This window comes from Mobula hypostoma, chromosome 6, assembly GCF_963921235.1.
Source record: "Mobula hypostoma chromosome 6, sMobHyp1.1, whole genome shotgun sequence".
In the NCBI taxonomy this organism is placed as follows: domain Eukaryota; kingdom Metazoa; phylum Chordata; class Chondrichthyes; order Myliobatiformes; family Myliobatidae; genus Mobula; species Mobula hypostoma.
The window spans coordinates 137510095-137534738 of NC_086102.1; the positions used below are offsets into that span (position 1 = coordinate 137510095).

The following is a 24644-nucleotide window of genomic DNA, read 5'->3' on the forward strand; positions in this document are numbered from 1 at the left end:
CTACCTCAGCCTCTCTTGCTGCAGCAATTTCATTTCCATTGGTTCTCCTAATATCCCCAAAATTATCAATGTCTTTATTAAAGAGGGTAACAGAGCTGTTGGGCTGAGAATTCCAAAGATTCATTACCTTCTGGGGGTAACTACATGTCCTTTAATTTCAGTCGTGATTGATCATCTCATCGTTATGAGGTTCTTGGCATATTTTTTGTAACACCTAAAATATGCCTTGGTTTTGGACATCGTAGCTAGGTGAAACATCATCCAGGCAAAGACAGATCCAATCCATTTAAAATGATGTTTCCCTTTTCTTTCCAATATGCCTTTCCTTTAAACAGACAGAAGATGAAGATGAATCATTTATACTGGAGGACCCAACTCTCTTGAATACAGATAATATTGATGCACATTCTGGTGAAACCTCTTCTCTTGCTAGTTCAGACAGTGGTGACAGAGCAAACTTAAAACGGTGAGAATTTGGAGATTATCAGTTCCTACTGTCAAGTTACCACAAAGTGACAAGAATTTACAACTGTGGGAATGGCAGTAACTAAACTTGCAGGGTTTATCTTTGCATGCATTATATTAAATTTAATTTCATTTTTATGAAATTAGTCACAGTGACATTTGTGTTTTGTCATAACATTGATAAGAAGCTAAATGGAAAGGCTCAAAGGATGGACAGTGAAGTAATATATTGAATTTAACAAAAGGGTCATACACTAAGTGGCCAATTTATTAGGTACACTTGTATACCTCATTAATGCAAATATCTAAACAGTCAATCATGTGGCAGCAATTCAATGCTGAACAGCATCCACACACAATCAGGTGGTTCATTTGTTGTTCAAACCAAACAATGGAATGGAGGAGAAATGTGATCAGGTGACTTTGAATGTGGAATAATTTTGATGCCAGAAGGGGTGGTTTGAGTATTTCAGAAACTGCTGATCTCCTGGGATTTTCACATACAACAATCTGTAGAGTTTACACAGAATGGTGTGGAAAAACAAAAGAAATCTAGTGAGCGGCAGTTATGTGGGCAGACATGCGTTGTTAATGAGAGATGTCAGAAGAGAATGGCCAGACTGGTTCAAACTGACAGGAAGGTGACAGTAACTCAAATAATTACGTGTTGCAACGGTGGTGTGCAGAAGATCATCTTTGAATGCACAACATGTTGAACCTCAATTGATGGGCTACAGAAGCAGAAGACCAGGAGGTATCCAATAAAGTGACCACTGAGTGTATGTTTTGTATCAAGGCAATGCCTAGGACAGTTCAATACTGGTATCTATACTAGAATACTCGAATCTAGTTTTCTGCTGACACAATGTTTATATATTTTGAACACAAAGCTAACAGTAAACTAGCAACCACAATTTTCATTGGCAATAATCATATCTGCAAACTAAGCACTGCTTTTAATTCACTCATTTTGAATGCAGACAGGTAACTTTGAAGAATTACATCTTTAAAATGGGAGTGCATCCAGGCTAGCAGAACTCCTTGAATATTCAAATATTGGTGGCTGTTCTGGGAGTATCTGGGCACAAATTTTAGACATCCAAAGTATATCTGTTGTTACATTGTTGAGAGATAACTGCCTGAATATATGAGTGGAAAAATAAGTGGCGCCACATGTAAACAGGGTGATGGAAATGGTGTTTAGCAAGCTGGCCTTTATCAGTCACATCATTAAGTTTAGGAGTTCGGACATTATGGTGCAGTTGTACAAGTTGTTGGTGAGACTACACTTGAAGTAGTATATACAGTTTTGGTCACTCTCTTATGAAAAAAATGTGATTAAACTGCAAAGAATGAAGAAAAGATTTGCAAGGATGTTGTCAGGACTGGAAGGCCTGAGTTTGGCAGAGGTTAGCCTCATTGTAGGAAAATGAGGGGCAATTTTATAGGAATGTTTAAAATTATGGGAGACAATGGTTAAGGTGAATGAATGGTAGCTGCCTTTTTCTCAGGGTAGGAGAGTGCAAAGCTAGAGAGCATAGATTAAGGGTGAAAGGGGAAAGATTTCAAGGGACCTTGGGTAATTTTTTCATACAGAGGGCAATGACTACATGGAATGAGCTGCCAAGAAAACTGGCTGAGGTAGGTAAAATAATATCATTGACAAAGCACTTGGATAGGCACATAGATGGGTGGGGCTTAAGAGGCACATGAGCCCAACACAAGAAATTGGGACTAGCATTGTCAGCATGGACTTGTTGGGCTGAAGGGCCTGTATTCATCCTGTATTGCTATAACTAGCCAGAATATTAAATGACAAAACATACATGTCCTTAACTGTGTATTAAGTGGCAGGGACATGTCTTTAATAATGTTTTAATATATGAGATGGCTGCATAGTGCTTTCCCTAAACTAATCCTGAGGTTTTCACTGAATACTGATTAATATGAACATTCATCTGTTGTCTTCCACCACATAGTTTTAATGGATAGAATCAGAATATCCAGCATTTAATGATTGGTTTCAATAGGCTCAAAGTAGCTAAAGTTAAGTTGTGAACATGTTTTACTTCCTGAAGATGTGTTCCCCTTTTTCATTAATGTCTGCTGTCCATAATTTCATTCTGGAGTAATCCCTTATTTATCTATCTATCATTTATCTATTTATTATTATTTTTATTTTTTATTCTTCTTTGATATTATGTATTGCATTGAACTGTTGCTACTAAGTTAACAAATTTCACGACACATGCCGGTGGTAATAAACCTAATTCTGATTCTGATTCTAACACTGGAACCAAATCAAGTGTTCAGAGTCACAAGCAAAAGAAAATCTGCAGATGCTGGAAATCCAAGCAATAAAGTCAAAATACTGGAGGAACTCCGCCATTCATAGTATCTACGAAAAGAGTACAGTTGACATTTTGGGCTGAAACCCTTCAGCAGGACTGGAGGAAAAAAACTGAGGAGTAGATTTAAAAGGTGGGGGGAGGGGAGAAAAGCATAAAGTGATAGGTGAGACCTGAAGTAGGATGGAGCATCCCCTTTTCCTTCTCATGTTATCTCCTTGTATGCCCATCACCTCCCTCTGGTGCTCCTCCCCCCTTTTCCTTCTTCCATGCCCTTCTGTCTGTTTTACCAATTTACATCCCAGCCTGGCCTGCTGAGTTCCTCCAGCATTTTGTGTTAGTGTTCAGAATATTGGTTTATGTTGAAAATATGGATGTGTGGAGTGATCTATGAGCTGGTATCCAATTCTTCAGTTAAGTTTCTCTAGGGATTTGCAAGTATTGTCTTAAAATAATAAGCACCTAATTTTTAATGTTGCCATCTTTCAAAATTAGTTGATTCTTTTGTAACTCTGGTGCCCAGTAGAATAGAATAGATCTTTATTGTTGCTCAAGACTATGAGATTGCAGTGCTACAATGTTTACAAAGTCTCTTCCTGAGGAAAGACAGTGACTGCATTAATTCTAGGCAGTACATTTTTTAAAGAGGCGGTGACCTTAACTCCCCAACCTTTAGCATAGCCTTGGACAAAGATAGAAGCAGATGGTGTTGGAAGGTACTTAACCGGAGAGGGCTAATTGTGTTGCTTTTAAGCAGGAATTTGGCAGTGTAAATTGAGAACTGCTTCTCAGGGAATTTTACAATGAAAGTATGGAGGTTGTTTGGGGAGCACTTGCATGGTATGTTTGTCCCGTTGAGGCAGGGAAGGAACCATGGTTGACAAGAGAAGTGGAGCATTTAGTCAAGAGGAAGATGAAGCATACTTAAGGTTTAGGAAGCAAAGATTAGATAGGGCTCCTGAGAGTTGTAAGGTAGCCAGCAAAAAAAAAAAAAAAAAAAAAATTAAGGGACTTAAGAGAGCAAGAAGAAGGCGTGAGAAGGGTAAGGGTTAACGACAACTCCATGCCATTGTATACACATACTGCAAGGATGTAATGCTGAGACTTAAGAAAGCACTGGTGAGGCCACACTTGGAATATTGTGTGCAATTTTGGGCCTCTTATCTTAGAAAGGATGTGCTGAAACTAGAGAGCATTTAAAGGAGGTTTACGAAAATTATTCCAGGATTGTCATATGAAGGGTGTTTGATGGCTCGGGGCGTGTACTCACTGGAATTCAGAAGAATGAGGGTAACCTAATTGAAACCTATTGAATAGTGAAAGGGCTTGATAAAGTGGATATGGAGAAGATGTTTCCTGTGGTGGGAGTGTCTAAGACCAGAGAACACAGCTTCAGAGTAAAGTGGTGTCCTTTTAGGATGGAGATGAGGAGGAATTTCTTTAGTCAGTAAGTGGTGATTCTGTGGAACTCATTGCCTCAGGTGGCTATGGAGGCCATGTCTTTATGTATATTTAAGGCAGAGGTTGATAGATTCTTGATTGGTCAGAACATGAAGGGATATGGGGAAAGGCAGGAGACTTGGGCTGAGAGGAAAAATGGATCAGCCATGATGAAATGGCAGAGCAGACTAGATGGTCCAAATGGCCTAACTCTCCTCTTATATCTATGGGGTTATGTTCTTACGTGAAGAACAGGAGTTTGACTAGAGTGAGGGTAGGACAGACCAGGGATAAGATGTGCCTAGAGTCAGAAAAGGTAGGTCCTTAATGAATACTTGGCTTCATTATTCACTAGTGAGAGGACCTTGACAAATATGAGGTCAGCATAGAACAGACTAATGTACTGGAACTTGGTGAGGCTAACAAAGAGGATGTGCTGGAATGTTTGTAAAACTGTAAGGTAGATAAATCTTTGGAGCCAGATCTGATATATCCTAGGTTATTATAGAAAGAGAGGGAAGAGATTACTGCACTGTTGGTGATGATCTTTGGATCCACACTACAGGGATAGTATGAGAAGATTGGAGAGTTGGCAAATGTTATTACTTTGTTCAAGAAAGGTAGTAGGTATAATTGTGGAAGTTATAGAGTAGTGACTTTTGCGTCATTTGTGGACAAACTATTGGACAGGATTCTTAGAAGCAGCATTTACAAGTACTTGGAGAAGCATAGTCTGATTAGACATAGTCAGTTTGGCTTTATGAGGGTGTAGGTTGTGCCTCATGAGCTTGATTGACTTTTTCAAGGAAGTGACAAAATAAATTGATGATGGTAGAGTGGTGGATGTGGTCTAGATAGAGTTTAGTAAGGTATTTGGCAAAGATACCCCATCATTCAGAAAGTCAGGAGGCATGGGATCTAGAGCAGGGGTCCCCAACCTTTTCTGCACTGCGGACTGGTTTAATATTGACAATATTCTTGCGGACCGGCGGACTCGAGGTGTGGGGGGGGGGGTTGGGTTGCCAACGGCCAAGGGTAGTAGTGAAATACATTGTGTTTACCCAGAGAAAGACAAAATGACCATGAAGCCTTGCGTGGCACCATTGCACATGCATGTACGTGCCAATTTTTTGGTTGCAAATCGTTTTTGGCGATTCTGTTCGGGGCGGGCGTGGGGTGTTAATCACGACCGGAATATCGGTGATAAGTGGCTAATACACTCAAATTCTTTTCTAAACGGGTTTATCTAACGAATTTAATATTAAACACAGTGCATATTTTCCTTGCATGATTATAGTGATAAGTCAATTATCAGGGCAGGACAGGGAGCTTGAAGTAAGTGTTGAATGAACTTCCAGTAGAAGTGGCAGAAGCAGGTTTGATATTATCACTTAAAGAAAAATTGGATAGGTATATGGACAAGAAAGGAATGGAGGGTTGTGGGCTGAGTGCAGGTCGGTGGGACTAGGTGAGAGTAGCGTTTGGCACGGACTAGAAGGGCAGAGATGGCCTGTTTCCGAGCTGTAATTGTTATATGATTATATAAGTCAATAGCATCATAACATTTTAAGTAACGTTTGGATATTAAACACACAGCACATATTTTCCCCGTATGAGCATATAAAATCATTGCAACACACCAATATCGCTGAATCAGTGGGAGCTCTGGGCTTGTTTCCCTGCAACAACACTGTCCCATCGAGGGGTGATGGGAGACTGTGATACTCGAAGGGGGTTCATTATGTCCAGTCTATTCCACAATTTAGTTTTCGTTGCATTCATTGCAGCAAACTCCGCTTCGCAGAGATTATGATGTTGGAAATGGAAGCAACGTTTTCAGTGCTTTTGTGGCTATCTCAGGATATTTAGCCTTGACTTTGATCCAGAATGCCGGCAGAGATGTTATGTCAAACATACTTTTCAGCCCGTCGTCATTTACAAGCTTAAGGAGTTGATCTCCTTCCCGCGCTGACACGGATGACGTGCGGGTCATGACCTTGCATGTGTAATGGCTCAACAGAGCGTGACAGAATGAGGAAAGGTGCAGCTGACTCATATCACCAAATCATATCATTCTCTCGTGGCCCGGTACCGGTCCGTGGCCCGGTGGTTGGGGACCGCTAATCTAGAGAGATTTGGCTGCATGGATTTAAATCTGGCCTTTCCACAGAAGGCAGAGGGTGTAGAGTATTCTGCCTGGAGGTCCTTGACTAGTGGTGTTCTGCAGAAGTTTGTTCTTTGTGAATTTTTTAAAGTGACTTGGATGAGAAGGTGGAAGGGTGAGTTAGTAAGTTTGCAGATGATAGGAAGCTTGGTAGTGCTGTCGGTAGTGTAGAAGGTTGTCATTGGTTACAACAGGACATTGATAGGATATGGATGACATCCGAACAGATACCAAAATGTTAGTGTACAAAGCAGTGGTAATCCCAACGCTCCTGTATGCATTAGAAACTTGGACAACATACCGACGACATCTGAAGGCACTTGAAAAGTTCCATCAACGCTGTCTTTGAAACATCTTAAATATCAGCTGGGAAGATAGAAGAACCAACGTCAGTCTGCTAAATGAAGCAAAAACAACAAGCATTGAAGCCTACGTCATCAAGAACCAACTAAGATGGAGTGGTCATGTTGTTCGGATGAAAGAGAAACATCTGCCGAAACAAATCTTCTGCTCCCAGCTTAAAGAAGGCAAACGTAAAAGAGCAGACAACAGGAGAGAATCAAAGTTGTCTTAAAAGCCAACATGAAGAAATGTAACATCGACATCAACAATTGGGAAACCAATGCCAAGGACAGGAAACTCAAGGACAGGAAACTCTGGCAAGCCATCATCCGAGAGAGAACAGCAACTTTCGAAGGCGACAGATGTGCAGAATTAGAAGAAAAGAGAAGAAAATAGAAAGAGAGGCAGCAACAACTAAAGCCCGATCTGCCATCTGGAACTACCTGTTCTGAATGCGGAAGAACTTTCAAAGCCAAGGTTGGACTCATAATCCACTTGAGAGCCCATAAGTAGATCAACAGAATGAAGACCATCATCCTCAACCTCGAGGGATAGCCATGATGACAACAATAGGATACAGAACTGGGCTGAGAAGTGGCAGATGGAGTTCATTCTGGAGAAGTGTGAAATGATTCACTTTGGAAGGTCGAACTTGAAGGCAAAGTGCATAGGTCCCCAAGTTGCCACGCAAGTCGATAGCATAGTTAAGAAGGCATATGGCCTTCATTAGCCTAGGGATTGAGTTCAAGAGCCACGAGATAATGTTGTAACTCTTTAAAATGGTTACGCCACTCTTAGAGTACTGTGTTCATCCGTGGTCACCTCTTTAAAGAAAGAATGTGGAAGCTTTAGAGAGGTTGCGAAGGAGATTTACTTAGGATGCTTGCTTTTTTTTTACAGTGGTAAGTGCATGGAATGCATTGCTGGGGTGGTGGTAGGGGCATGTACATTAGACATATTTAAGAGAATGTTAGATAGACACATGGATGAAAGAAAAATGGAGGGCTATGTGGGAAGGAATGGTGTGATTGATCTTGAGGTAATTGTTAAAGGTCAGGACAACATTGTTGGCCAAAGGGCCTATATTGTGTTGTGGTCTTCTATGTTCTGTGAACTATTATTTTAGGTGAAAGAAAATATGAAAGCATGTCATTTTTTTAACGGCAGACCCTCGTTGTCATTTTTTTTGAAATTGACAGTTTTTATTCAAGTTTGTTTTCAGGTTATTCCAGTACTGTCACTGTAAAGAGGAGTCTTATGCTGCAGAGTGTCAACATTGCAGTGTGAAGTGTGACTTTGCACTGTTTTGGTAGCTGCTCTGAACTAAGGGAACAAGGTTCCTTAAACTCTTCTCTTTCATCATCTTTGTTCCCCTTTTAACAGTTTCAGGTTGCAAATGTATTTAAGTAAGAGCGATCTTACACAATATTTACCTTTTTTTTCATGTGTAAATTATTTATAATTCATGTTTATTACATTAATTCTGAATTTTTGAGTGATAAGGATTGGGTCTGAAGTCACAACTAGACTGGATAAGGATTGGATAGGAAATTTTACTTCCCTAAGAACATTAGTGAGTTCAGTGTATTTTTGTTTTCTTGTGTTTTCATGGTTCTGTAATTTTGTATTCCAGGATAATTTAGTTAACTGAGTTTAAATTCTCCGCATTGTGTGGTTGGATTATTGTGAGCTGTCCAGATTATTAGGCCTCTGATTACTGGTCCAATAGCAGAACTATTTCATTGTACCTTTTAGACTTTAATTTACAGAACTAGTTGATACAAATAAGAGAATTGTCATTGTAATCTCAGCCATGAAGACAGTTGCAATAATTCTGTCATTGCCTCCTGCAATTAATTCTCTTGACTAATCTTGATACTGATTAATTTAGAAGGATCTAGATTAAAATCCAGTTGGGAATGCTTGTGAAGAAGTGGCAAAACAAGGTAACAATAATGTAATTCTCAGTTTTTCTTCTTCTCCCTCATTAACCAATTGTCTAGAAGGAAAAATGTTTCAGATGTCAGCTTATGCATTCATGGTTCAGTTGTTCGGCGATCAGTTCTTAAAGGGGTTTCTGCACAAGTTGTATCTGCAGCAGTAAGTAAATTTTCTCTCTTATCACCTCTCCTAAATGATCCCAGTGAAATGCAGTTTTAACTTTGCTTAATACCTTTTGATTCAACCTGCAATGCAGCACAATAAGGGGTTGGCAATTGTAGATTTTTTTGTGTTTTCATAAGAGGGATCACTGATCAATTTTGAAAAATGCTGTACAACCCCTTCTAGACCAAAGTCAATCTAGAAAGCAAACACTCTGTTGGCTTCAAAGCAAAAATATCCTTCCCTAAACAAGAAGACCAGATCTGTAAGAATTTCTCTGTCATCATAAAACTCAATATGTAGTCGCAGCAAGACCTCCTTATTCTTGCATTTGTCCATGCTGTGCCAGTTTGATGTGAACTCACCGTACTAAGTTCACTTTCTTTTTTCTGTGTTTCTTAATTATGCTTTCATTTTACCACCTTATTCCAAAGTTCAAATTGTCGTGAAGAGGAATTAATGGTCCACTTCTTATGGCTATTGAATGGATGTTTTTGGTGAAGATTGGTGCTATGTCCATGATTGTAATGCCCATGTGAATGTCGGGATAATTAACAAAAAATAAATACAATCAACATTAGGGTATATGAGTGTGTGAAAAGTCAACATAGGGTAGCTAAAAGAGGAATAAAGGGCAATGGGACATGAGGGAGAGTAGGATAAAGATATGAAGTTTAGAAGGTGAAGAATGAGAGATTGACCATGACAGAAATTAACTGGTTGAATCTAGAGGCCGCAAAAGAAAGACACATACAAAATGCTGTGGAACTCAGCTGGCCAGGAAACAGCTATGGAAAAAAGCAACAAACACAAAATGCTGGTGGAATGCAGCAGGCCAGGCAGCATCTATAGGAAGAAGTACAGTCGACGTTTCGGGCTGAGACCCTTCGTCAGGACTAACTGAAAGAACGGATAGTAAGAGATTTGAAAGGGGAAGGGGGAGATCCAAAATGTTGGGAGAAGACAGGAGGGGGAGGGATGAAGCTAAGAGCTGGAAAGTTGATTGACAAAAGGGATACAGAGCTTGAGAAGGGGGCGGATCATGGGATGGGAGACCTAGGGAGAAAGAAAGGGAGAGGGGAGCCCAGAGGAAGATGGAGAGCAGGCAAAGAGTGATTGTGAGAGGGACAGAGAGAGGAAAAAAAGAGGGGGAGAAATAAAAATAAATAAATAAGGGATGGGGTAAGAACGGGAGGAGGGGCCAGAAGGAATATCAGGTGTTGTTCCTCCAACCTGAGTGTGGCTTCATCTTGACAGTTGAGGAGGCCATGGATTGATATATCCTCCCCATCCCTTCCCACCGATCTCCCTCCCGGCGCTTATCCTTGTAAGCGGAACAAGTGCTACTCATGCCTTTACACTTCCTCCCTCACCACCATTCAGGGCCCCAGACAGTCCTTCCAGGTGAGGCGACACTTCAACTGTGAGTCGGCTGGTATGATATACTGCGTCCGGTGTTCCTGGTGTGGCCTTCTATATATTGGTAAGATCCGACGCAGAATGGGAGACTGTTTCGCTGAACATCTACGCTCTGTCTGCCAGAGAAAGCAGGATTTCCCAGTGGCCACACATTTTAATTCCACATCCCATTCCCATTCTGATATGTCAATCCATGGCCGCTTCTACTGTCGAGATGAAGCCACACTCAGGTTGGAGGAACAACACCTTATATTCCTTCTGATAATCAAATGGCACCTGTTAATAGATTCATATCCTTGCTGGTGCATTTGTGGGGAGGCAAATGAGACCAGGGTGATTATAGGAAGCAGATGTGTATCTCTTTAACCAAGTGGATTGATCTACTATGGACTGAACAGTGCAAACACTGGGAACGATATACATAGATTAAGTGAATTCATTGCCAGGTGGATTGATAATGAGGAATAAAGATTGCAAAATGATGGCTTGATTAAGAAACACAGGAAAGAGAAAGTGAATTTAGTATGGTGAGCTCATATCAAATTACTGCAACATGGACAAATACAAGATACTTCTACACCAAAATCAATCTTGTGAACAAGTACTCCATTTCCTCCAAAGCAGAAGGGGTTGTCATCTGGGGAAAAATTGTGGAGTATTAGTCTGCTACACTGAAGTTTAGAAGCATGAAAGATCTCATTGAAATTCTGAGGTAGCATAGCAAGGATGATGTTCTGAAGAAATGACTCCTAAATGAAGAGGCATATTCTAAGGAAACATATCAAACACGAAAGACTTGAGGTACAAAGGGATTCCTTCTCGTGTAAATCTTTGGATTCCTTTAGTCTGGAGAGTTGTGGATGCTGAGTCATTAGTTGTATTTACTTTGAGAACACAAAGGAATTGGGGCCTTATAGAAATTAACCAGAAAGGTGGAGTTGGGGATAAAGTTTGAATTAGTCATGCTTTCATTGAATTAGATATAGACTTAATGGAAGTCATGGGATCACAGGATGAATAGTGCCATATAACACACAGATAGTTTTGCAGCATAAATTGGGCTGTAAAATCATAAACAGGAGAAAATCTGCAGATGCTGGAAATCCCAGCAACACACACAAAATGCTGGAGGGAGGAACTCAGCAGCCAGGCAGCATATATGGAAAAAAATACTGTTGACATTTTGGGCCGAAACCCTTCTGCAAGAATGGAGAAAAAACGCTGAGTAGATTTGAAAGGTGGGGGGAGGGGAGAGAGAAACTTTAGGCAATAGGTGAAGCTTGAAGGGGGAGGGATGCAGCAAAGAGCTAGGAAATTGATTGGTGAAAGAGACAGAAGGCCATGGAAGAAAGATGAAAAGTGGTGGGGGGAAGCGAGGAGCACCAGAGGGAGGTGATGGCAGGCAAGGAGATAACATGAGAGAGGGACAAAGGGATGGGAAATGGTAAAAGGCGGGTGGAGGCATTACTGGAGATTTGAGAAATCGATGCTTATGCCATCCGGTTGGAGGCTACCCAAACGGAATATAGGGTGTTGTTCCTCCAACCTAAGTGTGACCTCATCATGACAGTGGAGAAGACTGTAGATAGACATATCAGAATGGGAATGGGAAGTGGAATTAAAATGGGTGACCGCTGGGAGATCCTGCTTGTTCTGGAGGGTGGAATGTAGATGCTCGGGGAAGCAGTCTCCCAATCTACGTTGGATCTCACTGATATACAAGAGGCCACACTGGGAGCACCGAACACAGTATATGACCCCAACAGACTCACAGGTACAGTGTCGCTTCACCTGAAAGGACTGTTTGGGGCTTTGAACAGTAGTGACAGAGGAGGTGTAGGGGCAGGTGAAGCATTTGTTCCACTTGCAAGGATAAGTGCCTGGATGGAGATCAGTGGGGAGGGACAAATGGACAAGGGAGTCGCATAAGGAGCAATCACTGTGGAAAGCAGAAAGTGGGGGGAGAGGAAGACGTGTTTGTGGTGGGAGCCAGTTGGAGGTGGCGGAAGTTTCGGAGAATTATGTGCTGGACGCTGAGGCTGGTGGGGTGGTAGGTGAGGACAAAAGGAACCCTATCCCTGGTAGCGTGGTGGGAGGGTGGGTAAGAGCAGATGTGCGGGAAATGGAAGAGATGTGGTTGAGGGCAGGGTTGGTGGTGGAGGAAGGGAAGTCCCTTTCTTTGAAAATGCGGACACCTCCTTCATTCTAGAATTGAAAGCCTCATCCTGAGAGCAGATGTGGCAGAGACGGAGGAATTGAGAGAAGGGGATGGCGTTTTTATAAGTGGCAGGGTGGGACGAGGTATAGTCCAGGTAGCTGTGAGAGTCCATTGGTTTATAATAGATATTGGTGGATAAGCTGTTTCTGGAGATAGAGACAGATCGAGAAAGGGAAGGGGAGTTTTGGAAATGGACTAGGTGAATTTGAGGGCCGGGTGGAGGTTGGATGCAAAGTGGATGAAATCGTCGAGTTCAGTATGGGTGTAGGAAGCACTCCTGCAGTGCTTCACCTGCCCCTACACCTCCTCCCTCACTACCATTCAGGGCCCCAAACTGTCCTTCCCCGAATACCTACGCTCTGTCCGCCAGAACAAGCTGCATCTCCCAATAACCACCCATTTTAATTCCACTTCCCATTCCCATTCTGATGTGTCCATCCGTGGCTTCCTCCACTGTCGGGATAAGGCCACACTTATGTTGGAGGAGCAATACCTTGTGTTCCGCTTGGGTAGCCTCCATCGTCATGGCATGAATATCAATTTCTCAAACTTCCAGTAATGTCTCCATCTTCCCCCTTCATCATTTTCCATCCTCTTGTCTCTCTCTCATGTTATCTCCTTGCTTGCCCATTGCCTCCCTCTGGTGCTTCTCCTCCCACTTCCATGGCAATCTGTCTCTTTCACCAATCAACTTCCTAGCTCTTTGCTTGATCCCACCCCTCCAAGTTTCACCTGTCAACTGGCGTTTCTCTCTCCCCTCTCCCCCCAACTTTTCAAATCTACTCAGCTTCCTTTTTTCAGTCCTGCTGAAGGGTTTTGGCCTGAAACACCGACTACTTTTATCCATATATGCTGCCTGGTCTGCTGAGTGCCTCCAGCATTTCGTGTATGTTGGCCCATAAAATGCTTGCTCTGTTGTTTAATTTATCTTGTATCACGTTTGTTTTAGGATTTTGTCATTTGTTTAACATAACTGGAGGAAATACTAGGTTTGTGTAAAGTGTCCCTTGGTGAGATGTGTCTATTTGGTAACGAAATTTTATAACGTTTTTTTTACAGGATAGAGTTGATGCAGGATTACCCACTGCTGTTGTAAGTACAGCATATATAAATCATTCATTTCCACTTTATGGTGTTGGTTATTGATGAAATGTTTATTTTACCTTTTGTAAATGAGATAAAATTTTTGAGATGAAGGTTGATGATCTAATGAATGATTTTATGACTGAATACATACATTGAATAAAAACTGCAAAAACAAACTATTGAAAATACGATTAGTTTGGGTAAATTTTTCAACATCTGCCATTGATATAAGGGAGCAATTTGTTGCCTCAGTGTGTTTTATCTGTGGTTCTCTGATTATAAGACAGTGATTTTTCTTTCTGTATTCAGTGAGGTGCTCCTTGTGATAGAAGAAGATAATTTATTGATTTGACCAGAGCCCAAAATGACTTAGACTTTATTTTCTGTTCCTTTTCTCGAAAATAAAAGCTACCACAATTGCAGATGGAAGATCCTTGTATATATCTGCTATATTTCTCAACTTTCGACTCATACTTGCATTTTTGAGGCACTAAAATAATTTACATTTGATCTCTCTTTGAGTATACCATACTTATTTTAGTTTCTTGCTTTAACTTGAAAATCGGCGTACAGAGTCCAAACTTTTAGGGAGATTCAAGTGATAGTGTTGATATTTGATTTTGTCCCCACTGGCCCAGGAGGTCTTGACTCTATATTTAAACAATACTATAAAGTACTACCCAGGTTTAAAATACTGTCCTGCAAATCATACATTAACTAATACACCCATTAACAGTGCAGTAGAAGAAATTAAAAACTGATACTGGCTTAATGAACGCAAACAACAGGAATTCTGCAGATGCTGGAAATTCAAGCAACACACATCAAAGTTGCTGGTGAACGCAGCAGGCCAGGCAGCATCTCTAGGAAGAGGAACAGTCGACGTTTCGGGCCGAGACCCTTCGTCAGGACTAACTGAAGGAAGAGCTAGTAAGAGATTTGAAAGTCTCCTCTACTGTAAAGATGAAGCCACACTCAGGTTGGAGGAACAACACCTTATATTCCGTCTGGGTAGCCTCCAACCTGATGGCATGAACATTGACTTCTTTAACTTCCGCTAATGCCCCACCTCCCCCTCGTACCCCATCCGTTATTTATTTATATACACATGTTCTTTCTCTCTCTCTCCTTTTTCTCCCTCTGTCCCTCTCACTATACCCCTTGCCCATCCTCTGGGTTTTCCCCCCCTCCCCCTTTTCCTTCTCCCTGGGCCTCCTGTCCCATGATCCTCTCATATCCCTTTTGCCAATCAACTGTCCAGCTCTTGGCTCCATCCCTCCCCCTCCTGTCTTCTCCTATCATTTCGGATCTCCCCCTCCCTCTCCCACTTTCAGATCTCTTACTAGCTCTTCCTTCAGTTAGTCCTGCTGAAGGGTCTCGGCCTGAAACGTCTACTGTACCTCTTCCTAGAGATGATGCCTGGCCTGCTGCATTCACCAGCAACTTTGATGTGTGTTACTGGCTTAACGAATTTCCTTTTAGGCATTATCTCTGGAGGTAGTTTAGAAAAAGAAAGAGGGAAAGAAAGCTACTACTTAGAAATTGGATTTTTTGATGTGCTGTGCTAGCACCATGTATAACACTGAAGCCCATATAGAAATCCTGTAAAAAGAAAACACAAAATTGTAAAGATAGAAGCATGCAACTCTACAGTACAGACACAGGCCCTTCAGTTCGCAGTGTCTAGACAAACCATTAAACTAATATACCTGTTCTGTATCACTTTATTCCTTGCTTGTTCATGGTTCTTTTAAATGTTGCTATCATATCTGCTTCTACCACTTCACCTACATATATAACATTTACCATCAAGAAAAACTTAAGATTGTTCTTAATCACGGCATAGTTTGTGTGTGGGAAATTCGTGCCATTGAACAAAGAGTCCAGGGCATTAACGGGAAGCTAGAATGGATCAAAGTTGCTGGTGAACGCAGCAGGCCAGGCAGCATCTCTAGGAAGAGGTACAGTTGACGTAAGAGATTTGAAAGTGGGAGGGGTAGGGGGAGATCCAAAATGATAGGAGAAGACAGGAGGGGGAGGGATGGAGCCAAGAGCTGGACAGGTGACTGGCAAAAGGGATATGAGAGGATCATGGGACAGGAGGTCTGGGGAGAAAGACAAGGGGGGGCAACCAGAGGATGGGCAAGGGGTATAGTCAGAGGGACAGAGGGAGAAAAAGGAGAGTGAGAGAAAGAATGTGTGTATAAAAATAAATAACGGATGGGGTATGAGGGGGAGGTGGGGCATTAGCGGAAGTTACAGAAGTCAATGTTCATGCCATCAGGTAGGAGGCTACCCAGACGGAATATAAGGTGTTGTTCCTCCAACCTGAGTGTGGCTTCATCTTTACAGTAGAGGAGGCCGTGGATAGACATGTCAGAATGGGAATGGAATGTGGAATTAAAATGTGTGGCCACTGGGAGATCCTGCTTTCTCTGGCGGACAGAGCGTAGATGTTCAGCAAAGCGGTCTCCCAGTCTGCGTCGGGTCTCGCCAATATATAAAAGGCCACATCGGGAGCACCGGACGCAGTATATCACCCCAGTCGACTCACAGGTGAAGTGTCGCCTCACCTGGAAGGACTGTGGGGCTGGAGGTCAGCGGTTGCTCTCCACAGAGGCCATGGGTCAGTGGGTCGGTAGTTGGGTCGGTGGCATTTGGAAGGATGCAAGTCTGCGGTGCGGCTGGTGCTCTTCACAGAAGGATTGAATTTAATTCTGACGGGAGGGTGTTTCTGAAGTTGTAAGATTTATGTGATTATTAGACTGTAGTTTATATTGCTTTCCTTCCGTTTTCTGTATTTTCTTGTTGCAGATTGGCAGGTTGGGCTGCAGGATGGGTGATGTGTTGGTTTTTGTGAAAGAAAAGGGTTGGGGATTTTAGGTTTAATGTTCTTCCTGACTTTTCTTTATGAACGATCTGTTAATTTTTGTGTATGAGAGTGGGGGTTTGATACTATTGTTGCTGTTTTTTGTGAGGAAGAGAATTGGGGGTTTGATGTTATTGTCACTACTTTTTTGCAAGGGTGTGGATATGGGGTTTTATGTTCTAGCCACTATTTTGCATGGGGGCAATCTGTTAGCTGTTGTGCGAGGGAGGGTTTCGGGGTTTAGGATTTGTGGATTTTGTTTCTTTTTCTCTTTCATGCAGGGAAAAGGGTTGATGTCTTCTTTCAATGATTCCTGTTTTTTTTTCTGCATTTCATTGCTATCTGGAAAAGACAAATATGAGAATTGCATTGTACATGCATACTTTGACATTAAAATGAACATTTTGAACTGTTAACCGAAGTGACAGATAGACTGGGATGTCGAGCAAGAACTTGATCATCAGGTGTGAGACACTCTCAGTGTTGCTGTTATTGGTGGAGGTGTGCCATACCATGAGAGTGTGCTGTGACAGTCATTTGATCTCTTTCATCTTGAGATCGAGGATTGTTTGTTTCTATTTAGTCATTATATATAATTCTCCAGAGGAAATAGGAGAAAAAAACAAACTCCATGTACCCCTTACCATGATAGCTATCTTTGTGTGTGCTGCATCATCCTGTTCATAGAACTGAAGTATACATGTGCTGAGGTTCTATGTCTTGGTGTTGTGAAGGCTGGGCCTGGCCTCATTGCTGTGTATTGTTCCATTAATTTGCACCTTGCCACATTGCTTGACCTTCACTCGAAGACAGACAGGCATTAGTCAACATGGAGCATGCTGCCGGCCTCTGAAGAGAAGGGTACAGCAGTCACTTTCCACAAATGCTGCCCTTGAGATGGCAGCCTTGCGGATGAGATTGTCTTCCACTTATTTATAGACTGATTGTCAAGGAGTTTTGGAAAAGGCTGAGGTAGCCCTTGTTGAGGTTTTCCCTGAGCAGCTGTGCAGCAGATGATTTTATAATCTTTGAGCTGTTCTCAGGGATACACGTGAAGTCAAGCATCAACTGGAAGATCATCAACACAGTGAAAAACCTTGCTATGGTTTGCCTCAAACCTGATGGCCTTCCATTGTACTAAGATGCTACCATTCGCTATATTCCAGGATATAAGCATATATGCTGTGGGATGTACTGAAACTCAGTGCAGCCCCTGCAAGAGCTTTGTGAGAAGGGACTACAGTTTGAGGTCCTGATGCCACTGGAAACCGAGGGCTGAGTCCTGGTGGCATCTTTCAAATATTTCATGTAACAGGTTTTCAATTATAAAATCACCCATCACCCATTATTCTTTTCTTCCAGCTGCTAAGGCAATATTTGATCCAGTTTACCACTGTACCTTTGTTTACTTGTCCAGTCTGTCAAATAGCATCTTGACGAAAACCTTGCAAAAATGTATGTGGACTATATCAAACAGTTATTGACCCTCCACAAAGAGTTCGGGTAGTAAGGTCTGCCTTTCAGTTACAAATTCATGCTGATTGACCTTGATTAATCTGTGCCTTTTTAAATGAAAGTTTTACTGTCACTTAGAAGTCCAATAACTTATCCACCAATAAACTTAAACTAGTTGGTTTATAATAACTTGTTTAGCCCCCTTCTAACTTTAACAACAATGTTACAATACTAGCAGATGTAAAAATCTGGCTCTGTTTCAAATGCTAAAGAAGATTGAAATGCAGCATTCAGAGCCTCTGCCATTTGTCCCCTTGTTTCTGCTAGCAACCTGGAAAGTAAATCATCTGAGTGCCAATTTAGCCATGTTATAAAGTGGTAACTTCCTTAATACTTTCTCTGTTATGATATTCTTGTAGCCACTAAAATATTCTTGTAGCCACGAGTCTACGTTATTTATTTAAATTTACTTTTTGCTTCTCCAGGTTGTGTCAAACCTCATAGCAGTGGGCACGTCGCATGGATTGGCACTTGTATTTGGTAAGGTAGAAATCTTTCACAGACTCTTCACTTGTTCAGTGCTCATTGTAACAACCCTAATAATATTGTTGTCTTAAAATAAAAGTTTTTCTCTGAATCTGCAAATGTTAAGTTATTCAGATTTCTTCTAACTCCATTGAAATCTTCATGTTCAAATTTTTCTACATGTAAATATTTGCATCCAACATTGTCCCTGTTTCTATATGGCAAAAAAGAGATAATGTTGAATTCTACCGATTGGTGTGGTAAGATAGAAAGTTATGGCCTCAAGATAGAAATTTATAGGCCCAGTGCCCGTTAGGTTCTGTCATGTGAAATAAATAGAAAATATTTGGTTAAGTTTTTATCATTTTATTGTTCCTAAAATGTTGTTCCAACTGAACGTAGATTCACCCTTCTCCAGCCCTTTGTCTTTCACCTATCAACTTCCCAGATCTTTATTTCATCCCTCCCCCTCTCCTGGTTTCACCTATCACCTGCCACCTTATACTTTTCCTCCCCTCCCCTCACCTTCTTGCTCTAACTTCTCATCTTTTTTTCTCAGTCCTGATGAAGGGTCTCAGCCCGAAATGTTGACTATTTACTCTTTTCCATAGATGCTACTTGACTTGCTGAATTCCTCCAGCATTTTGTGTATATTCATTCTGGCAAGATGTGTGTGTTCATCCTTGGAATGAACTAAAGCCCGAATTATTTGTTACCTGAGTGTATGCTGAAACTGGTGGTGACCTTTCTATTGGTTGATTGGAGTAATGCAAGGCTGCTTTCTGATTGTGCACTCCTTTGTGAGAAAGAATCCTGCTTTCACTTGCTATTTCTATTCAGTGATATGATTTGAAATTAAGAGCTTGGCTGGTGGAGGGATTGACTGACAAACATCCATTCAATATTACAATCTGGATATGTGTAATAATTGATAGAATTCTGGCCATTTCAACTTCCGTTTTTATTAAATCTTGAATATTATGTTTGCAGACAATTCTGCAACCTGATATGTTGGTGGATCAGTTCTCCCTTAATTTGGCACACTTATGTGAAATTATTTTGATTCTGTTGTAGTTGGGGATGAAAAAAATACATTAATTCCAAAGAGAAAATTGTTGGTATTTAAATGGACTGGGTAATGTGGTGTTTTTCTGTTTGTGCAAATAAAATTAGCTACATCACAACATACTAATTGGCCGTAAAAGCATTGTCAAAACCTTTTAATGACCATATTTGAGCTTCAAATCAATAAAAGTATTATATGTGCAATTAATTTTGAATATAAGAAAAAGCTTGCCTTTAAATAGTTCTAAATTGTGTTGTCAATATGAATTACTGTTGGAAAGCAATGACTTGCAGTGCAGCTATCCTTTGTATCGATAGGAAGTTTCAATATTTGAAGTGTTGGCTTACTCCAAGGCAACATCACCTCTGTTTTACAAGCTGTTCAGTCAAGAGTAACCCCAGGACATGGTCATGTATTTTATACTCTTGATGGAATACGACAGGAGTGCTATCTGGAGCCATTTCCCAGCATGGCTGGACTTGAATCAGTGAACTCTGGGTATTGTGTTCAGGCTCTTTTAAAGTTAACATCCCTCCCTCAAATAATAGCACAAATGGCACACCTAGCAGAGCTGTTGCTTTATAACTGCAACATCCTGGATAAATTTATCAGAGTCAGCTTTATTATCACCGACATGTGTTGTAAAATTTGTTAACTTAGCAGCAGCAGTTCAACGCAATACATAATATAGAAGAAAAAAGACACAAAATAGGATAATAAATAAATGAATAAATCAATTACAGTATACGTATATTGAATGATTAAAAATTGTTCCAAAAACAGAAATAATATATTAAAGAAATGAGGTAGTGTCCAAGGGTTCAATGTCCATTTAGGAATCGGATGGCAGAGGGGAAGAAGCTGTTCCTGAATCGCTGAATGTGTGCCTTCAGGCTTATGTTTAATTTAAGTTTATGTTTGCCATTATTTTGTATGGTGAAGGCTCGTGCAATGTTGCACCAATCTTTTTGTAGTATGCATCTCTTTCGTGTGCAGAGTACTGTTTTTCTTTAAGTTATAGAGGAAGTGTTTAATATTGTTATGTATAATGTGCTGAACATTGAATGCTGACTTGTGGTCTCTTCTTTCTCTTCATGTCGCCCTGGATATATAGGAAAAGGTACAGAACACAGAGCTGTGGGTGTACCTAGGGGTTTGCTTGCTTTCTGCTTTTACAAACTGAAGCTCCAATAATTGACATAAAGTAAAATGCTTGTTTTTCTGTCTAAGATTGCAAGTTACCTTTAAATTTAAGTACTGCAGGTGAATTTTATCTTATTAACATTTTTTTGTAAGCTATCTCCAATATTCACCTATAATGATATATTTAAGTAAATAATAGAACATAATTGTAATATTTTCTATTTTGTGATTCTACCCCCATCCTCATCTCCTTTTTTTGGGGTTTTAGGGATATTTCATGCATCTTTAAATTAGCACAATTCTTTAACAGTCTCAAACAAACAATAACAATCAAAACATTTAATACCTTAGTACGTAGAGATGTAATGGGTGATAACAAAAAGCTTGGTCAAAGAGATGGAATTTAAGTAGTGACTTAAAGGAGAAACAAAAAGTGATAGAGATGTGAGGAGGAAATAATTCTTGAGCGTAGGCAGCCAAAAGCACGACCTCTGGAAGGGCAGAGGGGTTTGATTAATTTTGTGACATGCATATTGTATGTCATTAGTATTTTGATGAAAGCTATTTTGATGGCTGCTTTTGGAAGGCTTCAAACAAAAAGTTCCAGGAAAGATCAACATGAATCTGGGGAGTAACAACCTGTTCAGTGAGCTTGGATAGGTTAGTGAGTTTGGATTTGAGTTTAACATGGCAAGTGTGATGACAGCAGATTTGCAGAGGGAGGCAGCCTGTCCCTGAGTTGAAAGAACTGTTAATAATACTAGTTACTATGGGAGCCAGGAAGCAAAGCTGAGTGGCTAGAAGCTTGTAGGAAATAGGGCAAAGGCATGGGAGGTGGTTAAATGAACAGTATAAAGTGGGTGGGTATCAAGGGATAAAATAGAGAGGTTAGGGAAATGCAACTTTGATACTAGGATGGGGGTTAACAGATGAAATTTAGAGGATTAGAGAGATCAAGAGAGAAATGAGGCATTAAGGAAATGAAAAAGAAATTAGGTTAAATAATTAATAACTTGTTTCATATGGATGTTTATACCAAAGGTACCTCAGCCAGATTTTGTTCCAGTATTGGAAAATTCGTGGTGCTTGTTTGCAACTGAGATTGTCATGCCAAGTTAGTATTTGCAATGAATGACTGGATCTATCTTTTAAGCATTAAACCTACTCTCGGAGCTGGTGACTCCTCTGCACGTTCATTATTACTGAACTCAGTCCCAGAATTGAGAGAACTGTTAATAATACAAATCATCCCTTTAGATCAGAGATGAGGAATTTACTTAGCTAGAAGGTGGTGAATCTGTGGAACTCATTGCCACAGACTGCTGTGGAGGTCAAATCATTGGGCATATTTACTGAGGAAGTTAATAGATTCTTAATTAGTAAGGGTATCAAAGGAGAATGGGGTTGAGAGTGAAAATAAATCAGCCATAATTGAATGCAGACTCATTGGGCCAAATGGCATAATTCTATTCCTATGCTTTATGATCATATGGTCATATAATTTATCAGAATGCATAATGGAAATAAAAGCAGAATGTTGGTCTGCAGCAGTGGAAAGAGAGTAAATGAGTTAATGTTCTCCTCGGATTCCTTGAAGCCACACTTGGTCAAATGACTGACTCTTTAATATTGAGGGTAGTCACTCTCGCCTCATGTCTTTAAAAACTCAGCCATTTTACTGATAATTTGGACTGAGACTGTAATGAGTTCTTAAGCTGCATGGTGCTCTGGAGCCAAAAAACTGGGCATCATTGACCAAGTTATTGTTGAGCAAATAGACTTCATGGCTGTGGGCATATCGTCCACTACTGCTAACAACTGAGAAGAGACTTGTGGGCAGTCTATAATTTACTCTGCTTTTGTTGAGATTTCTGCTGAGTGAATTGTTGGCCATTTTAGATGATTGATCAGCATCAACCATTGGTCTGACTTTGTGTATAGACTTACCAGTTATGGATGGTGGATTTCTTTCCTTTAGTGAGCTTATGGTATTTCAGGAAAGATACGAGAATGGATAGAAGATCGGCTGAATGGCAAGAGGGAAAGAGTGGGAATAAAAAGGGCCTTTTATAATTAGCTGCTGTGTTTCACAGAGTTTGGTGTTGGTGGAGGGGCAGGTAGTGTTCAGTAAGCAGGGAGTGTGCAGAAGGACTGAGACAGATTGGGAGAAAGGGCAACGTTGTGGCAGATGGAATATAGTACAGGGAAGTGTATGATAATGCACTTTAGTAGAAGAAATAAAGGTGTAGACTATTTTCTAAATGGGGAGAAAATTCAAAAATCAGATGTGTGAAGAGACTTGGGAGTCTTTGTGCCAAATTCTCTAAAGGTTAACTTGCAGGTTCAGTTGGTGATAAGGAAGATAAATGCAATTTTAGCAACCATTTCAAGAGGATTAGAATATAAGAGCAAGGATGTGATGCTGAAGCTTTATAAGGTATTAGTCAGACCACACTAAGAATATCGTGGCAACACACATCAAAGTTGCTGGTGAACGCAGCAGGCCAAGCAGCGTCTGTAGGAAGAGGTACAGTCGACGTTTCAGGCCGAGACCCTTCGTCAGGACTAACTGAAGGAAGAGTGAGTAAGGGATTTGAAAGTTGGAGGGGCAGGGGGAGATCCAAAATGATAGGAGAAGACAGGAGGGGGAGGGATGGAGCCAAGAGCTGGACAGGTGATAGGCAAAAGGGATACGAGAGGATCATGGGACAGGAGGTCTGGGAAGAAAGACGGGGGGGGGAACCCAGAAGATGGGCAAGAGGTATATTCAGAGGGACAGAGGGAGAAAAAGGAGAGTGAGAGAAAGAATGTGTGCATAAAAATAAGTAACAGATGGGGTACGAGGGGGAGGTGGGGCCTAGCGGAAGTTAGAGAAGTCGATGTTCATGCCATCAGGTTGGAGGCTACCCAGACGGAATATAAGGTGTTGTTCCTCCAACCTGAGTGTGGCTTCATCTTTATAGTAGAGGAGGCCGTGGATAGACATGTCAGAATGGGAATGGGATGTGGAATTAAAATGTGTGGCCACTGGGAGATCCTGCTTTCTCTGGCGGACAGAGCGTAGATGTTTCAGCAAAGCGGTCTCCCAGTCTGCGTCGGGTCTCGCCAATATATAAAAGGCCACATCGGGAGCACCGGATGTAGTATATCACCCCAGTCGACTCACAGGTGAAGTGTTGCCTCACCTGGAAGGACTGTTTGGGGCCCTGAATGGTGGTAAGGGAGGAAGTGTAAGGGCATGAGTAGCACTTGTTCTGCTTACACGGATAAGTGCCAGGAGGGAGATCAATGGGGAGGGATGGGGGGAACGAATGGACAAGGGAGTTGTGTAGGGAGCGATCCCTGCGGAATGCAGAGGGGGGGGGAGGGGAAGATGTGCTTAGTGGTGGGGAGTTGTGTAGGGAGCGATCCCTGCGGAATGCAGAGGGGGGGGGAGGGGAAGATGTGCTTAGTGGTGGGATCCCGTTGGAGGTGGCGGAAGTTACGGAGTATAATATGTTGGACCCGGAGGCTGGTGGGGTGGTAGGTGAGGACCAGGGGAACCCTATTCCTAGTGGGGTGGCGGGAGGATGGAGTCTCAGACCAAAGTGTACATCATCAGAATAGAAGGACGTCTGTTTAGAACAGAGATGAGGAGCAATTTCTTTAGCCAGATTGTGGTGAATCTTTTTAATTCATTGCGATGGATGGCTGTGTAGGCCAAGTCATTGGGTACATATTAAGCAGAGGTTGATAGGTTTTTGATTGGTAAGGGTGTCGAAGGTTACGGGGAGAAGGCAGGGAATGTGGTATGGGGGGAATGATGAATCAGCCATAATAGAATGGTAGAGCAGATTCAACGGGCTGAATATCTTGATTCTGCTCCTATGTCTTATGGTTTTTAATGAACCAATAGTTTTCATTGAATTTGAAAACTTCAATGTCACTACACTAAAATTAACTTGTTTTTGTGATGGATTTGAATAATTGAAATTGCCCAGTGGCCATGCTATCTCTCTGGA

The 24644-nt window shown here is 41.3% G+C and overlaps 1 protein-coding gene across 2 annotated transcripts in view; it reads left to right on the forward strand.

Annotated features, from left to right (window-relative positions):
• Window positions 1–24644, forward strand: part of vps8 (VPS8 subunit of CORVET complex) — a 682661-nt gene that overhangs the window by 18977 nt on the left and 639040 nt on the right. For both annotated transcript variants that reach the window (XM_063051804.1, XM_063051802.1), the window contains 4 exons: window positions 336–466; window positions 8763–8859; window positions 13559–13591; window positions 18395–18449. In XM_063051804.1, coding sequence (XP_062907874.1) covers window positions 336–466; window positions 8763–8859; window positions 13559–13591; window positions 18395–18449 — 316 coding nt within the window. The remainder of the gene's footprint in view (window positions 1–335; window positions 467–8762; window positions 8860–13558; window positions 13592–18394; window positions 18450–24644) is intronic.